A 14,369-nucleotide genomic window follows, 5' to 3' on the forward strand; every position below is an offset into this window, starting at 1 on the left:
AGTCGATGATGATGTTGATCTGGTGGTCATAGCACCTTATTTTTTTGTCATGTGATTTTAGTGTCTGCAGACTACAAAATAAATTTTAAGGAGGTATCAACAAATCAAATTAACTATAGGGAAATAGAATGTTATATAAGACGTGCATAATAGGTTAACTAACAGAAGCGAAGAGAAGTAAACTACACAGGCACATAATAGAAATAGGAAAAGCCGATGTGTACAGGTTAGAAGCCGGGGGTATGATAAGAAAATTGAGTTTTTAAACAAGGATGACAGCAGAGTACCCACTCAATTAATTATATGAGTGGCATGCTTGCTGGTGGAAGAGTGAAAGAACAAGTCTGAAGTTCGAATGAAGAATGCATCAGGCAAAAAGTTGATGGTAAATAATGTATCTATCCCATCTTTAGGTTTCGAGTGGGGTGGAGTGATATCAAGAAGTAGGAAGGGAGGAAGGTAAAAAGGGTGAAGAAAAAGGGTTAGGGATAGTATAACAAAAACATAAAAAAATACCAAAAGGAAATGGATAAAGAATACAAAGAGGAAAACAAAAGCAAAAAGGCAGCAACATGTACGGGGAGGGGATATATAATCAACATTCAACAGCTCAATAATGAAAGAAGAGCGTTGGAAGGGGAGCGAACGAGAACGAGAGAAGAAAAAAGAATATATCTGGGTCATAAATGACATCGTCAAGAAGGGAAATAAGGGAATAAAGAAAGGACGAAAAAAAAAAGAAAGAAGAAGAAAAGAAACGGAAAAGAAACCTAGTAGTTAGAATATTAGGTATGGGTATGAGGGGCGTTGGGGGGTGTTAGGGGGAATAATAAGGAGCATATCGTCAATTTAGTTTTTAACAGAAAACACAAAAACACAAGCACGCGCATGGAAATAGTATATATCCAAGGGAAATGAAAAGGAAACCAAAGGCGGAAAGAAAACACGAAAAACAACCAAACACACAAAAAGGGGAGACACATCCTGCCTAAAAACAATTGAGCGTACTCTTCTTCTTCTTCTTACTAATAGCATTCATCTTCTCCTCCAAATGCGCCCGCGCAGCCTCCGCCTCCCGCCGCGCATTCCGCTCCTCCTCCACAGCCTGGATCGACAGTCTCGTCGAATTCCGCTCAGACCGCAGCTGCGTTAGCTCGTCCTCATACTGCCACGCCTTCTTCTTCCACGCCTCCATTTCCGTCTTCACTTTGTTGCTCTGCGCCTCGAGATCGCCCAGGGCTTCCTCGAGAGTGGCTGTTAGTTGTTTCTCAGCGTGTAGGTGTTTCTCGATCGTGCGGATGCGTGCTTCCTGGTCCTCGACAAGTTGGGCGTTGACGAGCTCTTTACTGGTATGTCGTGAGCTGGGTGGGGATATACTTCCGGTCTGTGCGGCGATGTTGGGAAGAGGAGGGAGGGGGATGGCGGGTGGAGGCGACGGCAGCGATGCTGCCGAGGCGCTCTTTCTGAGATTGGATGTCATAGAGCTGCTGCGATCGATCGATGTCGGTACATCACCATTCCGCATTTGTCCCTGTTTCATCTCTATTAGCACGGAGCTAGAAAACCAGTGGGAAAAAAAAGAAAAGAAAAAAAAAAAAAAAAAAAAAAAAAAAAAAAACTCACCTCCAATTGCTCAATACGAGCTCGATAGCTCTCAATCTCTTTCTCCAAATTCCCAATCTTGAGGTTCGCCTCATCAAGCGCCTGGTGCCTCTCCTGCTGAATCACGGAGAGTCGGTTATGATGTTGGTCGAAGGTATTGGTAATCTGCTCCTCCAGCTCCTCCACGAGACGGACGCTCTTCTGCTTCTCAATGGTGATCTCATTGATGATTGCATCCTTCTTCTTGATGAGATCCTCTTTCTCTTTGAGGGCGTCCTCATGGCTAGCGACTAGATGAGCAAGTTCTGTCATCTTGGCTTCATGTCGACTAGACTTCTCTGTTAGGTCGGCGAATTGCCTCTCGAGCTTGGCATGGCTGCTATTCTTCGCATCTAGTTCCTTCACGAGTTCTTCATTGGTATCGAACAGTGCAGAGTACTTATCAGCGAACTGCTGTTTCTGAGAAAGAATGTCGTCAATCTGCTCCTGGAGACTGTTGGCGGTAACAGGAGTATTCAAAGCTGCAGTGACACCAGACAACAATTTCGTCAATTCGTTCTTGGAGGCGGATATTTCCGCTCGCAAGGCGTTAATGGCCTGCTCGTTGCGAGCGCTCTCCTCCGCCATTTGTGATTCATATTGCGCCTCGGCAGCAGCCTTGACCTTGACCTCCAACTCTTCTAGTTCTTGCTTGTGCAATTCCTGCAGGGACGCAAGCTCCGCCTTCTGCGCCTCAACGGCAGATTTGTGGGACTCTATCTCTTGCTCTAGGGCTGTAGCGCGAGCACGGTAAGACTCTAGTTCCTCATTACTATAACGGCTATCGTTTTCCTGTTGAGAAATCTGTTCCTTGGCGGCCTCAAGCGACGATTCTAGACCGGAAATGGTAGACAAGTGAGTAGATATGGTGCTTTTCTGCTCTTCAATGTTATGCTTAAGACTACCCACAAGCTCCTGATGCTTAGCTCGCGCATTTTCAAGGCTTTTTGCAGCGACAGCTACTTCTTCCGCACTGGCTCCCTCAACTTCGTTGCGCTCACTTCGCAGGGCATCGATATTGGCGAGAGCAGCCTCTAGCTCGACCATGGTGGTTTGCAGCTGCTGTTTGGAGGACTGGAGTGATTCAGCAGCGGCACGGTGCTTGCTTTGCCACTCAGCTCGCTCTGCCAAGGCAGCTTGCAATTCAACAAGGGTGGCCTGAAGTTTGTTCTCGGATGATTTTAAGGACTCGACGGCGCCCTGGTGCTTGACTTCGAGTTCGAAATTTGCTTCGTCCAGCTGCACAATCTTCTGATCCTGAGCATTGGCCTTCTCATCCTTTTCAATCACTAGAGCCCTCTGTGTCTCCAACAGCTCATTCAAACTCTGAACTTCAGCGGTCAGCTCCTTCTCACGGGTGTCATGCGCTTCTTGCATCTCCTTGATCTGGTTCTCATACTGCAGGATCTGATCCCTCATCTGCGAGACCATAGAGATATCCATCGGCGACGAGCCGGAGAGACTCGACCGTTCCCTCGTCAGACCAGAAATGATAGTCGCCTTGGTCTCCATCTCTTTTTTGACATTTTTATTCTCAGCCTCAAGAGCTTGAATACGCTCCATGCGGCTGTGCAGCTCGTGCATGGCAGTGTTAAGGCTAACTTCGAAATTCTGCATCGTATCGGGTCTGTCTTCGAATTCTTCGATAGCGATATTTCTCAGGGAAGCGAGAGATCGATGTGCGCGGTCGACGGTAGTCATGTTCTGGCTGGTCATGCGTCGGATGACTTGGGCCTTGGGCGACGGAGAAGAGGGTGAGGAAGACTTTGTTCGCTGCAGCTCTTGTTTCAGGTCCTCGACCAGATTCAGGGTCTCTTCATGCTCTGATTGCAGCTGGGCATACTTCTGTGTCACCAAGCTCATGCCGTACTGGTGTTCTTGCAGCAGCTTGTGCATATTTTCCAGGTCACTACCATTAGGCTCATCCTTCTCGAAGGCATCTGGTAGGTCGGAATTGCCCTTGCGTCCGCTCTCCGAAGGCTCCTGTGAAATAGACGACTGCTCGGCCAAGTATAGCTCCGAGGAGAGCAATCGTGAGGATGAAGGCTGTCCGCCCGCCCTGAGCTCCTGGACTCTCGAATCTTCTAAAAAAGATACCGGCCGAGAACTTGTCATCGGGGTTGAAGCAGCCACCACATTAGGGGGGTGGCGGGCTTCGTCAACCACATCCTGAAGCTCGGCAAGAGTGCGGAGGGCTTCTTCATATTTGGCGTGAAGAAGATCGTACTCGTTGGTGGTGGTCTCGTGCTGGATTCGAAGTTCAAACAGTTCTTGCGTCACGTCCTCCAGCTTCTCCGCAACAAACCGGGATTGAGCAGGGCTCTGAGGGGGGTAATCGTAGTCTGTGGTGAGATTACGATCACTCTTTTCCCCAGAGGCCTTTTGCAGGGCTTCCAGGCCGGAATTGTCATCAGCACGGGCTTCCACCTCTTCCTGTTCAGAAGGAGCTGAACCAGCCTCTGGAAGCGTCTCCCCGAGATCATCATCGGACTCGGGAATGGCAGTTTCAACAGCTTCCATCAGTACATCGAGAGATTGAGATAGACCCCGCTTGCGGGGCTTCAGGGGTTCCCTACTTGCGACAGGAGCGGTGTGGGAATGTGCGGGATTGTAAATTTCCCGCTTGTCATCATCCGACTTAGCGCTGTTTTGTTGGATATGGTCGAGCTCGTACAATAGAGTATCGAGTTTACCAAGGCTACGCTGGCGATCAATAACGTGCTCTAACCTATCCATCTCACGCTGCATCAGCTCCATGTCCTGATCAGCCTCCGCTAGCCGTTCCTCCAGGGTTGATATATAGTCTTCGCAGCTGGCTTCGTTTTCACGCGCGCGAGCGATTTCTTTGCGTAACTCGGCGATAATAGCAGCGTTCTTCTCTTCCCCAGTGGTGTGGCCATCAAGCTTGGACTCAAGCTCGTGTAGGTAATGTTCCGTATTTGCTTCGCGATCCATCATTTTCTGAATACGGGCCTGTAGCTGCGCATTGACGGTCTCGATATAGGCACACTTGGTCTCCTTTTCCAGAAGGCTACTCTCAGTGTTAGACAGCGAGGAGCGAGTGTTGGATAAAGATGATTCGAGGCTTTGAATCGTTTTTTCATATTCCAATACAACCTGCTCGACAGACTCTGCGAAGGAATGGGAGCGCTTCAGCCTTTCCATCGCACTATCACCAAGCAGGCTTTGTAGGTCATCAGTATCCCCGCTGAAATCAGTAGCCTTGGTCAGTTCCGAGATGAGCTTGGCATGTCGTTGGCTGAGAGCGGTATAACTTTCTTGCACATCCAACAGGTGGTTCTGGAGTTCGATTTCTCGTTCATTTTGCCGTTCTGCGCGTTCTTGCGGTACGTTGCTCCTCCTATCCCCACCTTCGGAGTTGTTGATTTGCTGGCGTAAAAACGCCACTTCTGCTTTTAGTCGGTCAATGACGGCTTGTTTATCGCTTTCATCCGTCACTTGCTGGATGCGAGGTTTGCTTTGAATGGCTCTAGCCCGTTGGGCGTACTGCACGGTGTTGAGGGTTTCACTCAGGTGGAACTCAGCGGGTGTAACGCAAGCAATCATATAAGTAATTGCATTGCCACCGAGGGAATCTTGAAGCAGTCGAGTGAGCTTGGAATCGCGATATGAGACGTGAGCGCCCGCCTGTCTGGATGAAAGTTGTGAAATGACCTTGCCTAAACTAGCAAGACCAGCGTTAATTGATATGCCCTCCTTGGCCCGTTCCCCAGATGCACCAGTATTCTTCAGACGTTCGCTACCAGCAAGGTCAACAAAATGCAATTTGCTATCCACGGTAATTGACATGTCGGAGCCAGAAAGAGCTTCGACAGGCATCGACAATCGCTTCTCACGGGTCGACATATTCGACGTCTGGTCCTTGCGCTGGACAAGGTTCAAGGAGAAGACGGCATGCGAGCGGGAGGATTTTGCGTTGATCGCAGTGGCATCTGTTTGTCGGATAGAGGAGCCAAAATTCAGAGCTCCGATGAGGTCTTCGAACGAGTTGATATTGACCTGGTGTAGGCCCGTGAGTAGGATACGTCCCTTTGTGTCTTCGCGGATCGTAACGGAACCTCGTTCTCCAAAGGGCGTGTTTTCAGGGAGCAGGAGGTCCCTTAGTTGTTCATTATAAATCTAGATACCAGCAGGGTTAGACGAGTTGGTCTTTTCGTGTCAAAATTATTCAAGTATGAGGACTTTTTAAAATTACCTCTACATAAGTGGCTTTCATCTGCCAGCTTTTTTCCAAACCCCTGCCTAAATTGGGCAATGATGAATTGACGGAATATCGTGTTGGGGTTCGTAAGCCGGTTGAGCCGGTGCGATTGTGTGTGGCTCCCGTCAATTTTTCGAAGAGAAGTTGGGCGGCACGGGGAATAATTCCTAGATTAGAGTTGAGAGGCATTAGACATCGAGTCAAGATATATATACGTAAATATACAAAAGAAACATTCACATACCCATAGCCCTCTGGTCGTTCTGCTCCGCTGGGCCAGATGTGCCCATAGTGTAAGATTTTCCAGCACCAGACTGGCCATATGCAAGAATCGAAACATTGTAACCCTGGATGAAGGAGTTGACGCTATCCTGCAGGTACTCCCAGATGCCTTCCTGATCAACTGTCTCCGCAAACACTCTATCGAATACAAACAGCTTGCGACCTTGCGGAGCATCGACGGCAACGCTGGTTGGTGACGTGACATGAACTGTTGACCGTTGAAAGCGCTGAGGAATTAATTCGTACCCAGGATCGGTCGACCTCAATGGCGGGCGAACGCGAACAGCTGTTGTGTATCCTCTCGTAAGTAGACAATATTTCGAGAAACGATTTAACTTTATACACATATATACATATATGCATATATATATTAAGAAAATAAAGAAAATAAGTAAATAAAACAAAGATACGTACCGACTTTCACGGCAGTCTTTGTATCCTCATCTGACGCTCTGCTACCGCCTTGTTTGCTGCTCATACTCATGCGACTGTTGCTTCGTGGAGGTCGAATCATTGCGCTCATGGGACGCGGCTGAACGGTGGGAATAGGAGAGGCAGGAGGAGAATTGGCCATGGTGGAGAAACCGCTATATCGACGTCGGAATAGTTATGGGGCCGGTCTTTCTCTGTCTCTGTCTCTCTTTCTGACTTTCTCTCTCGCGCTCTCTCCTTCGACGGCAAGGAAGAAAAAGAAAGGAAAATAACGGAGAAGGGAAAAGAAAAACAAGGCCAACAAGCCACCCCCCAAGTTCTTGGTCCACCAAAATTAACTACCAGAGTCGTCAGGCCAGTAAGAAGAATGTGATCATGGGAGCCAATTCGAAGGGGGCGTGCCAGAGGAGGTATTATTGATTTATTTGTTTTCTTAGCCGTAAGTTTGAAATCTAAATGGGGGGATTTTCAATTCGAGGGTTCGTTATTCGATATCGGTGTATCTTTGCGTTCTTGTGGTGAGTCTGTCCCTGACAGAGCGAGATACCGGGGGTGGGATTGAATTGATTAAAGGAATTAAATGGATGGAGATGATATTACAAAAAAAAATATAAAATAAAAAGGGAGGATGGAGTGAAGACAGGATGACGGGCGACTGGTAAGCCCCTATTATTCTCACGCAAAGAAAAGGGTTCGACTAGCGCAGTATTTTTTTCCCCCTTTGGCGGGAACGTGGTCGGATTTGACGCCAAAGCCAGGGTTGTCAATGGCGGCGGCATATGAGAGGCCCTAGACACAGGCTCCGGGGGGTGGGGTGACGCGCGCGCACAGAGGGTCGCGGCGGAGAGAAGGGCGGGAGGAGGATGGAGAGGAGAGGAGAGGAATATGGAGAGTTGTGAGGATTGTAAGGATGTGAGGATTGTAAGGATGTGAAAATATGAAGACAAATAATAAGAACGAGCCACTGTGGTTGGTAGTGGTGGTAACTAGTCGAGCAGAAAGCGCACAGCGATCGATTTGCCCGGTGAGGATGATGTTGGATGTGGTGGATGTGGATGTGGATGTGGATGTGGATGTGGATGTTGTTTTTGGTGTTTACAGCCACGTATTATACAAGTGCTGTACGGATTTACAAGGGGCTCGGCCCCAGTCTCCACCGTAAAATACACCGTTGCTGTAAGGTTTACCGCTTACCGCTTATCTCTCTAGCGGGCCGTTGCTGACCACGCCGCCTGCCTCTCTGTACCTGGCATGTATCTGACCCACATAAACACAGCCAGAAGTGACCTGTGCGGTACCTGTTCCATCCCCCCGGACATCAGGTACAGAGTTAACTAGACATCTGTCATCTGTACAGGAACAAAAGTCAAAATATGTATTCTGTATGTCAAACAAAGTAAAAAATACCAGATCCGTTTATGTCTTATCAACGCAGGAATACGCAGCAAGATGCAATCACTGTTCACCGACTTATGTACAGAACATCATTTAATATTATTGTCCAAGGCTATGTAAGGTATGAAACGCATGGTGGTGAGTTCATTAACCGCGCACTTCCATGAGCAATTTTCATGCGAGTCTCTATCACAATTATTGGGAAAAAAAGAAGTTCGCATCTAGTTCTGAAACGCTTGGCGGAAAGGGGCTTCGCCAGATCAACCCCCCTGGCAAGCACTGTTGTCTGTCGAATAAAATAATAGGATTGTGGCAAATTTGATGTCGAGATAGCACCATATCATGGTGGTTGGTTGGCTGTCATGCCACTCAAGACCAAATAGGAAAATAGCTTTCCCCAGAGTCTCGCGATGTCACCAAGAGAGGATGGTTTTATGCTCTTTTATTACTCTTTTAACGGTCAGCCTTGTGCTCTGTGTTGCCTCACGCTCGCCTGCCCTACAACAAACAGCTTCTTATCATGACCACCTCAGATATATGCTTATATCTCACTATATATATGCCATGTTTTCCATTCACAGTTCAGCTTCTGTCCGGATATCAAGATGATATCGAAGCTAGCCCCGCCGCCAATATACAGACTACGGAGTACAGATTGCATAGATTGACATCCCACAGGATGATATCATAACCATGTCCTACATCATAAGCATCCGCTTCATTCTGTGCTAAGGCGCCAGAGTCAAGGCAACCCAACTCTTAACTACCGTAGGCAGGGCTTACTCTGTCCAGCTGCAGATCGACTACAGCGATTCTATATCACCAACTACCAGATGCGGACATGAAACCATTGGAGGGAGCTAACGTGTATCCCTGTGGTCGCGCATCTTCTTCCGGGATTGATCGGGCGACGGGGGGCGGGGGAGGAGGGGAATCAGAGGATGGGTGGAGGGAGTAACGAGTACAGAGACTATGCAGTCGCCAACTTCCTAAGGTAATGAATTCCACACAAGAAAAAGAAAAAAAAAAGAAAAAGAAAAAGAAAAATGCTATATCAACATATTCTTATTTACTCCGACCGCTTCTCCCTCGATGATCAATACCGAGTTACCTACCAGCCCCCCGGCAACAATGCCAATGCATGAACTAAAATAATATCTCCGAAAGTGCATTCAATCCTGGACAAGGTCTGAAAAACCAACCCCCTTTTCTCCTGCAACTGTGATTTTGTATTCATTAGCCTATGGCCTATGAATACCCAGGTATGTAGGTAGGTAACCAAGGGGGTTGCATACATTGTGAAGAGCTTTCTCTTACAAAAAAAAAAAGCCCAGAACTTGAATAAATTGCATTTTGATAGTGTAGGATGATAAATACTACCATTTACCTCCCCCCCTCCCCCCCTCTCCTCTCTCATCAAGCAGGACTGCAGGAAAATAGTATCAGATATCCGCTCCTTGCCCCATTGATCCCAGCCTCCCCCAAGTTTCCATCTTGTTCTAGCTCCCCGTTCTCCCTCTCCGCTCCCTCTCCACCACCCCACTCCGCCCAACAGTAGTAGTATTATATCATCATTATTATTATTTGCAAAACCTGAGCGCCGCCAAACGCAGGAACCGAGGCAAGCTCATCCTTCCCCCCACGTCACTAAATATACCGGCGTGTTCTTGTCATCATTATTCTAACTTCTCAGCAGGGGACGATATGTACTCAGTACCAGACTGAAGTATATAGGAGTTTATGGATCTGCCAAAAAGCCTGCCCGGCCCAAGGTATATACATACATGTATGTACATGTAGTATTGACAAGCATAATCCGTACTTGTCCTGTCACTCGCGACCAGCAGGCTTGCATCAACTTATTGGCAGAAAAGCCACTAACTAGGGTACCTGATGCAGCTGAGGCTAGCCCGGGGTCAAATCGGTCTTGAAGTCCATTTACCCCATGGATGTACTCCGTACTCTGTACAGATACATGTACATGTACTATCAGCGTAGTAACTTTTTCCTTTTAGCCTAGCCGGGCCCTCAGCAATCACTGACAGAAGAAGAGATGGAGAAATTGATTCTTCTAGTGCCTCTTTTTCTTTCTTCTCTTCTCTTTTCTTTTTTTCTTTCCTGATGCTTGGTGAAAGCCGAAAAGAGAGAGAGAGAATGTGTGTGTGTGTGTGTGTGTGTGTGTGTGTATAGACCCTTCTGAGGATTGAGGATAAGAGATTTTGAGAGGAGTTAGCTTGTTAATCATAATGTTATAGTTATACAACTATAAGAATATCCCATTGACACTAGGCCGGGAGTAGAGTAGTGCAAGAGGCAGGCCGCTTTAATCACCCATGCTGAGTGAGGCACGGCACAGGTGAGGTAGTTGCACTCATTCCAGGCCTGCAAGTAGAACCAATCACTTCCAAGGTAGGGTAGATGTTTTCCATCAAAGAAAAACTGGTCGTTTTATGGGGATGACCCTAGCTAGGATTTCGGCATGTTAATTCAAAAAGGGGTTGATGTTGTCCGTACAGAAAAGGCTATCAATTGTGCAAGGCAAAGAGCCCACATTTCTCTACAGCGTAGTCAATTTTCAGGTTAACATGTCCAGAATAAACCATGAATACATGCTTTTATACGGGATACAAATTCAACACAAGCAAGCTTCTAACAATGCCAGATAGAGCATTGATTGGCACAGTATTGTCTCGTCAATCTGTCAATCTGTCAATCTGATTCATACAGTTCTTGACAAATGACGAATGAGGCTCATTTATTCTTCGCGAAGCCTACAATACCGGAGCTAGTCTAAAGTAAGACTAGCCTAGCCTTGTGGGGGTAGTTAATTTTCTGCCACCCTCATTATTAACTGATTATTTATTGGCTGGATGCCTCTATCAGCTTTCCTATTGGCCATATCAAGGCGGTAAGGCACCACGCTAACTTGATAGCATGTTATGTTGACACAACCCTTGTACATGTGGAGCAGGCTCTAGAGGACGAGAAAAGACGTCGACAGGTGTTAGCAGAACAGATACGGCCCTTAACACTTTTTGAATATCTTGATGCCTGCCACACTTATCTTTTCCGGGGTCTTGTCCCTGGGAACACTAAGCATTCAACCAAAGGAAGTGCCGACAATGCTGATGGCAAACTCCGTCCTCATCGCCTCCGGGAATGGCTTCTGTTCGCCAATGCACAGACGGAAATATGGGATCAATTACTGAATCAAGAGAATGAAGAGTTTATCATGCAGCCCAAATTTGACTCCTTGAATGTGATAATGGCTCAGGGAAAGAAGACATGGAAAATCATTCACTCAGAACTCGACCTTCACTATTTCCAACAGGATGTCATCACAGAGCCTGTAGAGGCAATTATAGCGGCTTTTTTTGAGAATGAGGGACTCCGACATGTATTTGGACTTCAGGGGCAGATTGCCTTTGAAAACCACACAAATACACTTAGTGACAGTGAGGAGGATAAGAGAGTTGTGGCACGTCCATCAAAGCTTCAGGAAGGAACTGAAGGGGCTGCAACACCTATCACCTCTCCAGCTTCTGCCCGACCTCTGGCAGATGAGTTTTGCATTTACAATAAAGGGGAAAAGGTCGAAATCCCTGCCTTGATTGGTGAACTAAAGCCACCACACAAGCTTCCACTGACGGTTATTCAAAACGGGCTTCAAGACATGGAGCTTGATGAGGTAGTTGAGCTTCATCGTGACGACACAGAAAAAATAAAGGATCAGTGTTCGGTGGCTGCAGTTATCACACAGGCCTTTTCTTACATGGTTAAGGCTGGTGTTGAATACGGGTATGTGAGCACTGGTGAAGCATTTATTTTCCTTCACTTCAAAGCCGATGAACCAGGGACTGTTTATTACTATCTTTCAGTTCCTGAGACGGATGTGGGCAAGGAAACTGGATTTACAGAGGAGTTTGAAGGTGATGACAACAAACTACATATGACAGCAGTTGGGCAGGTTCTTGCTTTTACACTCCGAGCAATACAGACTACCCCACATGACCAAAAATGGAAAGAATGGGCCTCAAACCAGTTGAATGTGTGGGTGGTTACGGAAGAAGATTTATATCCGTCAACCCAGGAGGAAGATGAGAGGTCACTCACACCTTACACGCTACGGAAAAGTGCCCAGATCTTTGTCAGGAATAGCCCTGTCCGCACCCGATCACTGGCCGCACGGTCGACCTGCAGACCACCATCTTCATTGCAGAACAGTAGTGGGGATGATGACAACGATCATGAATCTGACCCTGATTCGCTTAGTCAAAGACCTCACCAGCCTGCCGATTTCATGGTTGTTGTACCTCCCCCACCTACCTGGGCATCATCCCACAAGGGCCCCGTCTGTAAGGATGGAACTCGGCAATATTGCACACAGAAGTGCCTGCTTGGTCTCTTGAATGGTGGGCCGCTGGATAGAGCCTGTCCAAATGTCAAAGAACATGGGGCAAATGTTCATAAGATTGACCACCCCACTTTCCTCTCTCTCCTCAGGGCACAGATACTACAAGAAATAGTAGATCCGTGGACCGATCCTCTAGGTTGTGAATCACTGCATAGACATGGTTCTCGCGGTGCACTGTTTGAAGTTATCCTTTTTCAATATGGCTACACCCTTGTAGGAAAAGGCTTCCCACCGGAGTTTGGCCACTACCTCAGGCATGAAAAAGCACTCTACGACCAGTTGAAGCCAATACAGGGCTTGCATGTCCCTGTATGTCTTGGCACGATTGATGTGTCTAAGCGGCCCATGTTCTACGACGGAATCGCAGACATTCCACACTTCTTACTTCTCGCCCACGCAGGCACTAATGTCTCAGAATGTGATGTTTCAGAAGATCAAATTGTGTCTGCAGCATCAAAGTCGCTGCAGGCCATTCATGCGCTGGGTGTACTCCACCATGATGCAGAGACCCGAAATTTGTTCTGGAGTGAGGAAGGTGAGAATGTGCTAGTTATTGATTTTGAAAGAGCAGAGATTCTTCGTCCTAAACGAGCGCTGCTAGGAAACACGCCACCAAATCGGAAGAGAAAGAGGGGAGGTGAAAGTATGGTCAAAGAAACAAAGGTAGATGTGAGACGGAAGTGGATTGACACCAAGTTTGAGAGAGAGCTGAAGGGGATGGTTGAGTACTTGAATACATATCTCAAGTCTTGATATTATAGGCGTAGACCAAGAGGTCACAGACTTACATGTATGTAAGCTGCTGTCAGAGCAACCTTTTGTCGTCTAACAGATAAAGTGTAGCTGGTGTGGAAGAGGTTCATGTTGTCTGTCTCTTATACCTACTGTTTTATAGCTTGTTTACAGATTGATACTCTTTGCGTTGATGTATTTTCAATTCTATTGTTTTGCCTTCCCTTAACTAGCCTCTACATATATATAATGGCTAAGCGGATCGAAACTTTTTCTAAAGTATACATATATATATGCCTGCTGCTGCAGGAAAGCCGTTAAAGCATGCCATCTCCTTACAGACGACATTGGACCTGGCTATCTATGTCTGCACGACATGGCAACCCTGCAGCTTGGAAGGACGTAAGGCTGCGGGGTTCCGTCCGCGTCCACAGGAAGATCGATGCGCTCCTGAACAAAATCGCCGCGAAGCAGGATGTGTTTAGAGAGCTTGGCGCGGTGAAGAGGGCTGTGGCTGCTGTTTCAGCTCTTGTGGTGGAGCAGCGGGGAGTACCACCAAGGACAACCACCAAGGACAACGCAGACGCAGATGCAGACGCACACGGATGTTTTCGAGGCGGAGGGGCGGAGGGAGCTTTGTGGGGTGAGGGAGGATGTTGCGTGTTGCAGGCGTGAGGTTGCTGCTGTTCGGGCTGTGATGGTCAATCAGTGGGTGAGGGCGTTGTCTGGGTTGATTGTAAGGATTCCACCACGGGATCCGGCGTGTGGTGGTGGTGGTGGTGATGGTTCTTGGGAGGATGACTTCCCGGCGACAGTGAGGGACTTTTGGAAGCTGGGGAGGATTGAGAAAAGTATGCTTGTGCTTATCTATATGTGCTATTTTCCTCGGTTATTCTACATGTTTTATTGTCTTGTTTTCTTCCCGTCTTACAGATCATGGAGTGGAGATACGATACCCTCATGCGCCTAGCGGAATCCTACACTACCCACATCCCGTGCTAGCAAGACTAGCGACGCATTGAACGCGACGGATCCCAGTCTCGTTCAGTTCCTCACGATACGAGATGCTGCGTCCGAGTATCCGATGCGGTGTCTACGGGCCCTGGCGGCGGTCTGGGGCCTAGCCTTCGACCTCCTTGAGCGGCCACCGGATCTTGTCGTCCATACTGGCGAAGTTTCACGGCGAAATTGACTGGATGGTGGTTTTCCCGCTCCCATACGATCTCGTGGGATATTGGAGTGTAGAGGATC

The 14,369-nt window shown here is 47.6% G+C and overlaps 3 protein-coding genes across 3 annotated transcripts; 2 read left to right on the forward strand and 1 right to left on the reverse strand.

The window, feature by feature from the left end:
* Window positions 1-14: 14 nt before the first annotated feature.
* On the reverse strand, window positions 15-7,644 carry BDBG_01581 (kinesin family protein). Its single transcript, XM_002628627.2, has 5 exons — window positions 6,560-7,644; window positions 6,108-6,431; window positions 5,858-6,030; window positions 1,624-5,781; window positions 15-1,531 (listed from the first exon to the last, which is right to left on the reverse strand). Exons 1-5 carry the CDS (start codon window positions 6,717-6,719, stop codon window positions 989-991), a joined length of 5,358 nt encoding a protein of 1,785 aa, XP_002628673.1. The 5' UTR covers window positions 6,720-7,644; the 3' UTR covers window positions 15-988.
* Window positions 7,645-10,305: 2,661 nt separating this feature from the next.
* BDBG_01583 (uncharacterized protein) lies at window positions 10,306-13,393 on the forward strand (the record flags this gene model as incomplete). Its single annotated transcript, XM_002628629.2, has 2 exons — window positions 10,306-10,328; window positions 10,856-13,393. The coding sequence occupies 2 exons, from the start codon at window positions 10,306-10,308 to the stop codon at window positions 13,137-13,139; spliced, it is 2,307 nt and encodes a 768-aa protein (XP_002628675.2). The 3' UTR covers window positions 13,140-13,393.
* A 32-nt stretch (window positions 13,394-13,425) lies between these two features.
* Window positions 13,426-14,310, forward strand: BDBG_01584 (uncharacterized protein; the record flags this gene model as incomplete). Its single annotated transcript, XM_002628630.2, has 3 exons — window positions 13,426-13,616; window positions 13,702-13,932; window positions 14,089-14,310. Exons 1-3 carry the CDS (start codon window positions 13,443-13,445, stop codon window positions 14,308-14,310), a joined length of 627 nt encoding a protein of 208 aa, XP_002628676.1. The 5' UTR covers window positions 13,426-13,442.
* Window positions 14,311-14,369: the final 59 nt, after the last annotated feature.

Source organism: Blastomyces gilchristii (assembly GCF_000003855.2).
Source record: "Blastomyces gilchristii SLH14081 genomic scaffold supercont1.2, whole genome shotgun sequence".
In the NCBI taxonomy this organism is placed as follows: Eukaryota; Fungi; Ascomycota; class Eurotiomycetes; order Onygenales; family Ajellomycetaceae; genus Blastomyces; species Blastomyces gilchristii.

Excerpts from the sequence above, each read along its gene's own strand:
- BDBG_01581 (XM_002628627.2), bottom strand. The coding sequence starts at position 6,719 with ATGGCCAATTCTCCTCCTGCCTCTCCTATTCCCACCGTTCAGCCGCGT. Across the intron at positions 6,432-6,559 it reads AAAGACTGCCGTGAAAGTCG|CTGTTCGCGTTCGCCCGCCA; the intron begins GTACGTATCTTT and ends GATACACAACAG. Across the intron at positions 1,532-1,623 it reads CTCGTATTGAGCAATTGGAG|GGACAAATGCGGAATGGTGA; the intron begins GTGAGTTTTTTT and ends GAGATGAAACAG.